General features: G+C 43.0%; 2 protein-coding genes across 2 annotated transcripts; both read left to right on the top strand.

Annotated features, from left to right (window-relative positions):
• The first annotated feature begins 7,612 nt into the window (after positions 1-7,612).
• On the top strand, positions 7,613-10,637 carry LOC110510028 (proteasome subunit beta type-6). The gene is made up of 6 exons (XM_021591302.2): positions 7,613-7,748; positions 8,021-8,088; positions 8,263-8,394; positions 8,627-8,756; positions 9,775-9,919; positions 10,327-10,637. Exons 1-6 carry the CDS (start codon positions 7,653-7,655, stop codon positions 10,452-10,454), a joined length of 699 nt encoding a protein of 232 aa, XP_021446977.2. The 5' UTR covers positions 7,613-7,652; the 3' UTR covers positions 10,455-10,637.
• Positions 10,638-10,769: 132 nt separating this feature from the next.
• Positions 10,770-12,920, top strand: LOC118945265 (protein INCA1-like). The gene is made up of 5 exons (XM_036967302.1): positions 10,770-11,326; positions 11,439-11,561; positions 11,673-11,748; positions 11,860-12,080; positions 12,655-12,920. The coding sequence occupies exons 1-5, from the start codon at positions 11,226-11,228 to the stop codon at positions 12,878-12,880; spliced, it is 747 nt and encodes a 248-aa protein (XP_036823197.1). The 5' UTR covers positions 10,770-11,225; the 3' UTR covers positions 12,881-12,920.
• The last annotated feature ends 515 nt before the right edge of the window (positions 12,921-13,435 follow it).

Here is a 13,435-nt window from a genome sequence, read left to right as displayed (position 1 = left end):
AATAAAATGTGTCATCATAATATCCCATGTAAAACGGACATTAATATACAGCAGATAAGATCATTTCAGCTGTGTGAAATACAAATACACTTGCTTTTTCATTGGCGTGCAGAGTTTCTGATGTATGTATTTGCTATTTCAGCACCAGTGATGATGTGAGGGTTAAAGACCCAATGCAGACATGTTTATATCAATATCAAATCCCTTACTGTAAAAGATTTCCATTAAAATTGTCATAAATAGATTTTTAGCAACAAAAAGAAGTGGGTAGGGGAAAACTGAAAACTACACTGAACAAAAAATATAAACGCAACATTGGTCTCATGTTCCATGAGCTGAAAGTGTTGGTCCCATGTTTCATGAGCTGAAATAAAAGATACCAGAAATCTTTCATACGCACAAAAAGCTGATTTCTCATATTTTGTGCACACATTTGTTTACATCCCTGGTAGTGAACATTTATCCTTTGACAGGTGTGGCATGTCAAGAAGCTGATTAAAGAACATGATCATTACACAGGTGCACCTTGTGCTGGGGACAATAAAAGGCCACTCTAAAATGTGCAGTTTTGTCACACATCACCATACCACAGATGTCTCAAAGTTTAATAAAACATTTTTTACCCCTTTTTCTCCCCAATTTCATGATATTCAATTGGTAGTTACAGTCTGGTCCCATCTCTGCAACTCCCATACAGACTTGGGAGAGGCGACCCAGCCAAGTCGCACTGCTTCTTGACACAATGCTCGCTTAACCCGGAAGCCAGTCGCACCAATGTGTCGGAGGAAACAAAGTACACCTGGCGACCGTGTCAGTGTGCATTGCGCCCGGCCCACCAGAGGAGTCGCTAGAGTGCGATTGGACAAGAACAACCCAGCTGGCCAAACGCTCCCCTAACCCGAACGACGCTGGGCCAATTGTTCGACGCCGCATGGGTCTCCCAGTCGTGGCTGTTTGTGACACAGCCTGGTATCAAATCAGGATCTGTAGTGACGCAGCTAGCACTGCGATGCAGTGCCTTAAACTGCCGCGCCATTCGGGAGGCGTCTCAAGTTTTACAGGAGTGTGCAATTAGCTGACTGCAGGAATGTCCTCCAGAGCTGTTGCCAGATAATTTAATGTTAATTTAATGTTAATTTATCTACCATAAGCCGCTTCCAACGTTGTTTTAAAGAGTTTGGCAGTACATCCAACCGGCCTCATAACCACAGACCATGTATATAGCGTCGTGTGGGCAAGCGGTTTGCTGATTTCAAAGTTGTGAACAGAGTGCCCCATGGTGGAGGTGGGGTTATGGTATGGGCAGGCATAACACACAATTGCATTTTATGAATGACAATTTGAATGCACAGAAATACCGCAACAAGATCCTGAGGCCTATTGTGAGACCCATTTTTGGGGAGGAATCTTTGACCAACAGATGCATATCTATATTCCCAGTCATGTGAATTCCATAGATTAGGGCCTAATGAATTTATTTCAATTGAATGATTTCCTCATTTGAACTGTAACTCAGTAAAATCTTTGAAATTGTTGAATGTTGCAATTATATTTTTGTTCAGTATAGCTGTTACAGACAGAGAGGTTTGGTCTATTAACCAATTTACAGCATAGTGATGTCACCATGGAAAGCCAAAACTCCCGCCCATGAAAACCTGCTGATTAGAAGGTCCTGTGTAGATTGTATTTTCAACCAGCAACTATCAGGAAATAACACTGATCAAATGTTTTCACACTTTTTTGTTAGTTTCATCAGCTGTGGTACCATATGATATAAAACACAGATTTTTTAAAAAGCATGTTGACTATATTGGGCCTAAACTGGGAAATCATACCTGGAATAATTGCAGCACCATGGCCAGGTCCCTATCCAACTGATGATACTGAAAATACATAATCCTGACCTCAACCACACCCTTTGACCCCTAAACCTAGCATTAGTCCAAACCTTAACCTTCTGCTGTAAAATCATGTATCTAACATTGACCTTTAACCTTAACCATAACCCTGTCAAACTGAGGGTAAGAGTGTGACAAGCGACTCACATCCTACTAACACTGACATGATTAGGATGTCAGGCACAAACATTTTTACAGTCAGAAAAATGGTTCACACAACCATATTTTACACCAGCTGTGTGTTGAAATCCTGTTATCCGGTGCTGGGCTATAGGGACACACTGGCATTCTGTTGGTCTCTAGTGGGGGAAATGTATAACTGCAAGGTGAACATTTTTCACAAGCAGCATGCACATCTGTCACTCTCTTTTAGGTCATATCACCATCATCTCTTAGTGATGATAAACAAGCCAGGGGCTTTCACCTGGGTTCTGGAGTAGAAAACAACACACACACCAACAACAGGCCATTCAAAGTGACAACTCCATACCAAAAATGTATTTTTAAAACAGTTTGCCAGTGTATTAGCCACAGATAGCAGGAGTAATGAGAGCAGGCTGTGCCCCTGTCTGTTGCTCTGCCAAAGACTGATGTTTGATTTGTCACAACCCACACCGTACGCCCTCCCTCCCTTCCTCTTATAAGAACATAATCCCATCCTCTCTCTCTTTCTCAGAATTCATTTGATTCTGTGTGTGTGAAATCAGGAGGCTTACCTCCACTACACTAGGAAATCCGATTTAAAACACATTGGAATATAAACCTATTATCATTTACAGATTGATGGAATCAATGTGAAAGTGATGAGAACATACATTCCTTTTTTAGGCTACAATCTTAGAAAAAAAGGTTCCAAAGGGGTTCTTTGGCTGTACCCATAGGAGGACCCTTTTTTGGTTCCAGGTAGAACTCTCTATGGAAAGGGTTTTTACATGTAACCCAAAAGGGTTCTACCCAGAACCAAAAAGGTGTTCTTCAAAGGGTTCTCCTATAGGGACATCCAAAGATCCGTTTTAGATTCTAGATGGCACTTTTTTTTAAAGAGTGTACTACCACTGATAATAGGACAGGACATACAAGGTGTTAAAAGGAGATGATTATGTTTTTTACCATTAAACATTTGAATACTATGTAACACTAATTTTAGAGAGAGTGGGGCTACACTCTCTCTTTCATCTTTATCTTCACTCTCTCTCTCTCTCTGTCTACCTCTCCTACCTGTATAACATGGCAGTGCTCTCAGTCTACCTCTCTCTCACCTGTATATCATGGCAGTGCTCTCTGTCTACCTCTTCTACCTGTATATCATGGCAGTGCTCTCTGTCTACCTCTCCTATCTGTATATCATGGCAGTGCTCTCTGTCTCCCTCTCTCTCAACTGTATATCATGACAGTGTTCTCCATCTACCTCTCTCCTACCTGTTATCATGGCAGTGCTCTCTGTCTACCTCTCCTACCTGTATATTATGGCAGTGCTCTCTGTCTACCTCTCCTACCTGTATATTATGGCAGTGCTCTCTGTCTACCTCTCCTACCTGTTATCATGGCAGTGCTCTCTGTCTACCTCTCCTACCTGTATATCATGGCAGTGCTCTCCGTCTACCTCTCCTACCTGTATATCATGGCAGTGCTCTCTGTCTACCTCTCCTACCTGTATATCAATGGCAGTGCTCTCTATCTACCTCTCCTACCTGCATATCATGGCAGTGCTCTCTGTCTACCTCTCCTACCTGTTATCATGGCAGTGCTCTCGGGCTACCTCTCTCTCACCTGTATATCATGGTAGTGCTCTCTGTCTACCTCTCCTACCTGTATATCATGGCAGTGCTCTCTATCTACCTCTCCTACCTGTATATCATGGCAGTGCTCTCCGTGTACCTCTCTCCTACCTGTATATCATGGCAGTGCTCTCTGTCTACCTCTCTCCTATCTGTATATCATGGCAGTGCTCTCTGTCTACCTCTCCTACCTGTATATCATGGCAGTGCTCTCCGTGTACCTCTCTCCTACCTGTATATCATGGCAGTGCTCTCGGGCTACCTCTCTCTCACCTGTATATCATGGCAGTGCTCTCCGTTTACCTCCCTCCTACCTGTATATCATGGCAGTGCTCTCTGGATAACTCTCCTACCTGTATATCATGGCAGTGCTCTCTGTCTACCTCTCCTACCTGTATATCATGGCAGTGCTCTCTGTCTAACTCTCCTACCTGTATATCATGGCAGTGCTCTCCGTTTACCTCCCTCCTACCTGTATATCATGGCAGTGCTCTCTGGATAACTCTCCTACCTGTATATCATGGCAGTGCTCTCGGGCTACCTCTCCTACCTGTATATCATGGCAGTGCTCTCTGTCTACCTCTCCTACCTGTATATCATGGCAGTGCTCTCTGTCTAACACTCCTACCTGTATATCATGGCAGTGCTCTCGGGCTACCTCTCTCTCACCTGTATATCATGGCAGTGTTCTCCGTCTACCTCTTTCCTACCTGTATATCATGGCAGTGCTCTCCGTCTACCTCTTTCCTACCTGTATGTCATGGCAGTGCTCTCCGTCTACCTCTCTCCTACCTGAATATCAAGGCAGTGCTCTCCATCTACCTCTCTCTCTCACCTGAATATCATGGCAGTGCTCTCCATCTACCTCTCTCTCTCACCTGTATATCATGGAAGTGCATTCAGCCTCATAGTCAGTCAGGGAGATTGCACATTCTCTGAGGTACAGCATCAGTCTGCGTTTCTCCACCAGCCTGTGGGTGGCCTCCAGGATTTGGGAGGCCAGCTCTGACTCACTCCTCTGCTCTTACTTGTTGCCTACAAGTCCTCTTTCTTTTGCATTTATGTGACCAAAAAGTAGCAAAAAATATGCCCACCAAAAAGGTTATGCAAACCAGTATCACTGTTACAGATCTACATGTTTATGCAGGTAGGATATGGCTGAGATGAAGAGTTAAAAAATCCATCTTGAAGCAGAAAAAAACTCTTCACTGGTCCCGCTGATTCAAAACAAGTCTTGATTGCTCTTTTCTGATGTCTTAATCCAGAATGAATCTAAATCAATCCTAAAGTGACAACAACATTCAAACACGGAGACGGATTTATGAGCATTGCTTCTTTTACTGAAGATGGACAGAAGCAACAATCTGCATCTCTCTCTCTCTTTATGTCCCTCTGAGATGACAGCAGACAAGACAAGTGAGCATCAATACAGAACAACTCAGTGATTCCATCAAAACTCATTGATGTTTGAGTGGATTTATCATTAGGTCTATTTTTGATATGTCTGTCTTGTGCAGGGCCATCGGTTAACCTTGTGGAGATGTCAGTAGGGACTATTTCAATGCTGTGTTAGTCCTGGTCTATGCTGCAGTGGCGATTATCTGGGATTAAGCTTCTCTAAGCGCTCTTTTGATTGACTCAAATCACACTGGCAGCTGGCTAAGGCCAATCTCTCTTTTCCCGTTGAACATTACAGACCCCAAGGTTCTCTAACAACTAGGCACCTTAGAGCTTAGGAAACCATGGTTACTACTAGCGAGGGAGAGAGCCAGTGTGTATGCATTACTAGGATCTAGGCTGTTTTAAACAGAAATAATGGGTCGGTCTTTATTCTCCTTCAGTGCCTCCAGGACTGCAGTGGAGTACATTTCAGGTTATGTTTCATACTCACATTACACGAGTTTGACCTAAAACACATTTTATTCGCCGTCTGCCTATATTGACCTGCGCCTCAAGGCACAGAAGAAGAGGTCAGTCTGGACGATTAAGGCATTTTCTTTTGCAAACAAAATGAGTGTGCACATATAGCGTGCGTCTGTGTGCTTCATCCCCAATTTGATGCCCTCAAATAATTACCTAGGCTAATCCAGTGCAGCAGTGGAAGCTGCTGAGGGAAGGACAGCCCATAATAATGTCTGGAATGGAGTCAATGGAATGGTGTCAAACACATCAAAGATGTGGTTTCCATGTGTTTGATACGATCCCATTTACTCCATTCCAGCCATTATTATGAGCCGTCCTCCCCTCAGCAGCCTCCACTGCAGTGCTGGTTATTAGTATTATTATCTGCTGCATAACTGTATAGAGATGTAAGAACCTGGCACTTTGATAATCCTACAGATGCCTGCAAATAGAAACACACACACACAATAAGAAAGCGGATGTGATTGTTTGAGACAGGATGGACCTAGAAGGGCACAGGAACAGCCAGAGGACACGGTGACTACATCTGCAATGCAGCGAGAGTACCACCACCATCACATCTGTGGGTATCCTGAGGCTCTCTCACAGCTTACAAATACACAATATCGGGTGTTTTTTTCCTAAAAATGGCGATTTGCGTCATAGTCCTTGTAACACAATCCGTTTATTCACACCAGAAGTCTTTAGAAATGGTAGTTTAGAGTTGCATTCAACCTTGTGCAGACCTTCTTCTATTCTGAAAAAAGTAAAAGTAATGTATTCAAGTTTTTTTTTTAAAGAACAATGAATGGTTTGAATGAATGGCCAGAACACTAATGGTCACTTCCATCTTCTGCAGTCAAATCAAATCAAATCTGCTGCTCTTTCATAGTACTCCCATCTATACAGTACTCTTGCAAAGCTTTTCCTCAGTTCCCCATGAATCACACTACATGTTTTAACCATCATCCCAATCAATAGCAAAATCCCTGGAGCAAAATTCAATCTCGCCTTAAGAAATAGTTGTAGCAGATCCAATACCAGAGAGTGGTTCAGTGTTTCACAAATAATCTTACTGAGAATATTTGAGAATTCCCTTCATATCCTGTTATCAAAGCATACAATAATAATTAAAGAAAGTCTGGCATTAGGCTTGCTCATATATACTGAAAATCGAGAATTTGACTATCATCTAGAACTGGCACTCCCACCTTTATCATGAAGAGGGCACGACAAAACCTATTACCCCTCAGGACACTGAAAATATTTGTCATGGGTCCTCAGATCCTCAAAAGGTTCTACAGCTGCACCAGTGGTTGCATCACTGCCTGGTATGGCAACTGCTCGGCCTCCGACGCAAGGCACTACAGAGGGTAGTGCGTATGGCCCAGTACATCACTGGGGCCAAGCTTCCTGCCATCCAGGACCTCTATACCAGGCGGTGTTAGAGGAAGGTCCTAAAACTTGTCAAAGACTCCAGCCACCCTAGTCATAGACTGTTCTCTCTGCTACTGCACGGCAAGCGCTAATGGAGCACCAAGTCTAGGTACAAGAGGCTTCCAAACAACTTCTACCCCCAAGTCATAAGACTACTGAAAATCTAATCAAATGGCTACCCAGACTATTTGCATTGCCCCCCCCCCCCCCCCTTTTATGCTACTGCTACTCTCTGTTATTATCTATGTATACGTCACTTTAATAACTCTACCCACATGTATATATTACCTCAATTACCTCGACTAACTGGTTCCCCGCACATTGACTCTATACCGGGTCTGCGTGTATATAGCCTTGCTATTGGTGTTTTACAGCTGCTCTTTAATTATTTGTTACTTATATTTCTTATTTTTGTTTGTATTTTTCTTAAAACTGCATTGTTGGTTAAGGGCTTGTAAGTAAGCATTTCACTGTAAGGTCTACTACACCTGTTGTAGTCGGCCCACATGACAAATACAATTTGATTTGATTTTTGAAGTTGTTATTCTCATGCAATCCAACAGGTGGCGATAGTCAGCACAACATAATTTGTTAAACCAGACCAGGGAAGAAGAACATTATTTCATCAACTGTCAAGATGGCTGCTGTGTACATGTCAGCGAACCGGCCCGAAAATGCTTTTAGTACAGTTGATTTGGTGCCAGAGTGGGCACAAGAAGAAGTTAGCACTGGGGTGAGGAAATTTAGTATAGCACCGTTCACTTTACATAGGTTTGATTGCGTTGCCCAAACTGAACACAGGCATTTACATGCCACTTCAGCTAGCTAGCTAGCTAACAATGAGACTGCAGAAGCGCTCGCCATGTATGTACCTAGCTATAGCATTTTACAGCTGATTTTGTTGGTAGCCAGCTAGCCATTACCGTTTCTTTCTACATAATGTCCTTGGGATTATTTTCACATAAATAAAGCAAAAATGTTCTGATTCTTCATGTCTAATCGCAGACTACCATTATGGCAGTGGAGTTTGATGGAGGGGTTGTGATTGGCGCGGACTCCAGAACAACAACAGGGTACGTTAAGTTACTTTAAATCAAGCAACTGTGTCTTACCGGCTTCCTGCCTAATAGAAATAGATTGCTGATTAAGTCGGCCTCTATTCCATTGACATTTTTGTGTTTTGAAAACATTATAGCTAGAGCTGCCTAATACTCCCAATCGTTATTTTTTTCCCCAACTGGTTGTAGTGCTTACATTGCCAATCGAGTTACTGACAAGTTGACTCCCATTCACGACCGCATCTTCTGCTGCCGCTCTGGTTCTGCAGCTGACACACAGGCTGTTGCTGATATAGTCACCTATCAGCTGGGCTTTCACAGGTAACACACCGGCTATACCTCTACACAAAGATCAAAACTCTTCACACAGCTATATAGTTAGTGGCTATCTTCATACCACTCCCAGGATAAAATAAGTGCTTTGAGAACTATCAAAATATTGTTTTGAGTGTCTGATTCAAGTTTTAATGTACAAGCACAGTGAAATGCCTTTCTTGAGTGTCCTTCTATATTTATTCACTGTGAAATATCTCTCCCTCTGTGCCTGCTGCAGTATTGAGCTGGATGAGCCTCCACTTGTGCAAACGGCAGCCAATCTCTTCAAACAGACGTGCTACAGATACAGAGAGGAGCTGATGGCTGGCATCATTGTGGCTGGCTGGGACAAAAGAAGGGGTGGACAGGTGAGTTATCAGCATCTGTATTTGGATCATACACTCCAACCACTTTTCCCCCACTGTCTCAGAGAAATGTGTAGTGTCATTCCACTGCAAAAAGCAAAGAAAGGATTTCAGAACAATCTGGGATGGTGGTGGGTAGGGTATAAAATTAGCACCTGCCAAATGTGGGAAGATCTGGGTATTGGTGGGTAAGAATGTATGTTTCACCAGCCATGTTGGTCAATTTGCAGGGCTCTACAGTGAGAGCATTACATTTGCAAATAAAAAAAATAGTAAAGTATGAGCACATACGAGTTAGGGTTAGAAAAATTCTGCAGTAGCTGTTTTGTTTCATTAGATATTAAATACACAAAGAAATAGGAATACTATATCCCACCTCGCACAGGAACACTGCCTGACAGGGGAGCTGCTGTGTGCAATGAATGAGGAGCTGATGGATTCCTTTTTGAAAGCACTGCCCACAGGCATAAAAGTTGGTCTAATTTACTCAAAAGTCTACTATGTAAGACTTTGTCCTTATGTTTTTTTGGCAATTTACATTTAGCCCTCAAGCTCAGTTGTTTTTCAATGGTAGTTTGAGTCTTCTGCTTCAACTGATAGTGAAGACACACACTAGTCAGATCTCAAATCGTGACAGGAATCAAGTGGTGTCGTTACCATGGTAAACTCACATCATTAAAGGGGCAGCTAAACATTTTGTCTTGCATATTTTGATTAAAAGACTCAGGTCACCAAAAATAAATGGAAATTGAGCAATATACCACATGACTTCTTACTAATACATTTCTTGTTTTAGAAACATTACAAAGCATGGTCATCCATTTTGTGTTTTTGATGTAATTATGGTGAAAACATATTTTGGCTGGTAAAAATCCTAGTAGCTGGTAGATGTATATTTTTTTTGATCTACCTGCCACAGTGGCTGGTGACCAAAAATGACATTTTAGGCCCTGGTGGTGGGTGTCATGGCTTGCTGAGATTACATGGATTGACTCTCCAGTGACCCTTCCCTCTTACACAGGTGTACACAGTCCCAATGGGAGGTATGATAGTGAGGCAGCCAGTGTCAGTAGGTGGTTCTGGCAGCTCCTACATATATGGCTTCATGGATTCTAACTACAAGCCTGGGATGACCAAGGAGGAGTGTCTTCACTTCTGTACCCAGGGTGAGTTGGACCAGAGGTTGAGTCTAGCACAGTGGTGGGTAATTCCAATCCTGGAGAGCAACAGTGTCTGCAGGCAATTGTTTGAGCCCTGTACTAACAAAGCTGATTGAAATATACCTAATAGCGTTGTTTAAAATGTGAGTAGATAAGTAGATTATTATATAAGTATATTATTTGAATCTGTTGGGAAGGAACATTTGCCTGCACAAGCACAGCGGACCCTGTAGCCCACCTATGATCTTTACACTGTCATTAGGCTGTTTAAAATATCTTCAGCTGTAGCTTTTCTAATCTCTCTTCCACCATATGTCATGACAACTGAACTGAAAATACTTGATAGTTGGATCTGTAATATGTTGGTTGTCGGGTCACATCTAGGTGTTGTTAATGTCTCTCTCTCCATACAGCCTTGGCACTGGCCATGGAGCGGGACGGTTCTAGTGGAGGAGTGGCTCGTCTGGCAGCCATCACAGAGGAGGGCCTGGAGAGGCGGGTTGTTCTGGGAAACCAGCTGCCCAAATTCTCCAACGCCTAGACAAGGAGCAGAGGGGAAATTCCTTTGCTGTGCAGACAACGCACCCCCTGTCAAGTCCATCCACTTAAATGCTATACCTAGTCCTGTGCAGTGTAGGACTTTGGAAAGCAGTGTGAATGTGTCTCATTTATTTTTGTTTTGCAAACTAAGATTTGTCATGTAATAAAAAAATACTGAACCTTAGATACATTTGTGTTCCGTCTCTCAGGCCTGTTTTTCATTAGCTATTATTTCTTGGAAATTGAGTGAAACTGCACACAAGACTATAAAGGAAAACTGGAAGAGATAATTGGCATAACATTTTCAGAGGTGATCTCACCTTCTTTGCTGTGAGTTGGAAGTAGACTAAACACAACACCATTTCCAAGATGTATAGTGAGGAATGCAGACAGACATCATGGGGAGGACTTTTAACAAAAACTACCCCGAGAAATGTTGCATGCCAAGCAATACGGACTTGAAGAGGTGACGCCAAGGAGTAGATCTATTACGTTGATCTGCTGTGTATTTTCCTCTCGTGCTGCTGACTTTATGGCACGCGCTCACGTTTTGCGCGGGACTTTGATATCGTTTGTTGGCCTTAAATGCAGGCTGGATTGGAAACCGGCTGGCTAACGTTAGCCTATTAAAATTTGTTTTTATTGTAGGGTCGTTCTGGTATTGGCTAGGATACCAGGCAATAGTTTTATTTCAAGACTATTATTAATTGATTAAAGGTCACGTTCTACATTAGTATTCGTATTTCAGCTGATTTTCCCTCCCAGGGTAACAATGTGGCACCTAGCAGACAGAGTTGTTAATAATGCTGGGCATTTTACTCCGGTAGAACAACCAGAGGCAGAAGATGGTGATCAGTTCCTCTCGTTTGCCAAGTGAGTTGCTTATGTTGCAAGAGTTCAGAACGTTATTTTATTTTTTTAAAAGTTAAGCCATTATTTCAGGTAATATGAGGCTTGCTTTGTGTTGTATTCTTCACACCCTCAGGAGGTCCAAGGTTGTGCAGCGTCAGTGTTCAGAGATGGAGACTGAGCCTAGCCCTCCCCCACAGTCTAGCTCCTTGTCTCAGAGTAGAGACAATTTCTGGCACAGGATTCTATGTCAGCCAAGGTGGATGTCCTCTTCACTTTCACCACCAACAATCTCACTTTTTTATAAACACAAGGTTTAGAAATGCTCCAATCAAATTCACTCTTACTGATAGAGTATGCTGTTTCTTAGTGAAGTGTCTCCTGAGCCCACCCCATCCTACGGCCCAGTTCAGATGCAGATGTTCTCAAATAAACCTGAAGGACTAGTGAGTACCCTAAGACTTGGTAAACATGTTTCACTGTGGCTGTCATTTTTAAAATGGCACATCCTACGATTGAGTTTTCAGATGTTATTTTGCCATTATGTTTACACGCAGGTTGGTGTGGACATGGCAGGATCACCTCCAGCAGGACAGAGAGTTAAAAAAGGGGGAAGGCTGGGTCTAGGAAAGCTACCTTCTCCAGTGGAACTGATGGGCCGGAAGAAGAAGGGGAGGACAGGGGGTGCAGCACAGAGCAGCCAGGTGGTGCAACCCAGGGTGGCAGCAGTGCTGCAGCACATTGGGGACCTCCGCAGGAGACAGAGCTCTATTGACCAGTAAGTGAAAGGTTTCTGATGCTAGATAGTGCAGAGGGGACATTGGAGATGGATGGCCTGTGGCTCGTTGGTATTACTTGTTGGTTTTACTGTGCCCTCAGGGTAGAATGAGGGGAAACTGATTTTAATTGGATGCAATGGGGGCAGAAATGTGGTTATACATTCAGTGCAGGTGTTTTGGACATCATGCTGCTTGCTTAGCGAATACCACTTCTTACCGATTCGGCCCATACCTGGTAGGAACTCTGCCTTGCTAGGATACGTGACCGCCCTCCTGAACCGTCTTACCAGTCAGCGCCACGCAAAAAGCTACTGTAGCTATTCGCTGGTGCAAGTGGGGACACTTCAGGCTGAGGATTAAGTTTCACACATCCCCATGTGCTACACAGGGATATAAATCTACAAAGGCAACTCTGAAAGGCTGTTGAGTCATAGTAGAATATCATAGGTGACTAAATAAAACAGAAAAACTCATATTATTCCTACTTTTACCATTGTTGGTTGACTTTGGACGATAAGCATTAAATATAGAACAGTAGTTTTTAAAATGAACCCAAACACGATCATGTCCCAGGTTGAAGCGGGGGAGTTGGTGGGGCTCCAAACCCAGGTGTAAGGCAGAAAAGGGCTGTTCCCAGAGGCAAGCAGATGACAGCAGCATGACTATCAGCACCACAGTGGAGAAGCAGGATGAAGCTACGGACTACCTCAGTCCAACCCTCACTCGTCCTTACACCCAGAAGGAGGCATGGACTCAACTCTCACTGACTGATATTATATTTAAGAGTAACTGGAATTGAGGAAGCAAATGTGGATATCCCTTATACGACTGTGATGTCTTTGCAGGGTCTGTTTGGAGGATTTGAACAAGCATCCCATCTTGCTCCTGGAGGAAATCCGATGCTGTCATTTGTCCTGGCAACTGCTGATAGACAAGCCAAGGGGGGTTGGCAAGGCCCTCGTCTGTCCCACAATGAATTTTGGGGTATTGGGCACACTCCAGAGGAATAATTGAATTTTTGTTACATTTCTCCAAAGCACTTGTAGAGTTCACATTGTATAAGGGCTCATAGTTTGTATTGATCAGATTCAGAGTTTAAGGGATATGTTTTGCAATGTTACAATTACTTTGTTAAGATTTTACTGCTTAAAAATGATGCACAACATTTGGTCAGTTCATTTTATACTGGATAGCCAAGCAATGGAAAAAAAAGTAAATAAATACATAACATTGCATTCCAGTGTGACTAGTATGGTCTTCAACTGGGGAGCGTTATATGAAGAAATGAATTGGAGAAAAAAAAGGATTTGACTTGGTTGCTCACCCTGCTCCTGTTTTGACAGACAGAGCCCAT

This window comes from Oncorhynchus mykiss, chromosome Y (assembly GCF_013265735.2).
Source record: "Oncorhynchus mykiss isolate Arlee chromosome Y, USDA_OmykA_1.1, whole genome shotgun sequence".
In the NCBI taxonomy this organism is placed as follows: Eukaryota; Metazoa; Chordata; class Actinopteri; order Salmoniformes; family Salmonidae; genus Oncorhynchus; species Oncorhynchus mykiss.
The sequence above is the reverse complement of the archived record's forward strand: the minus strand, read 5'-3'. Positions and strand labels throughout refer to the sequence as shown.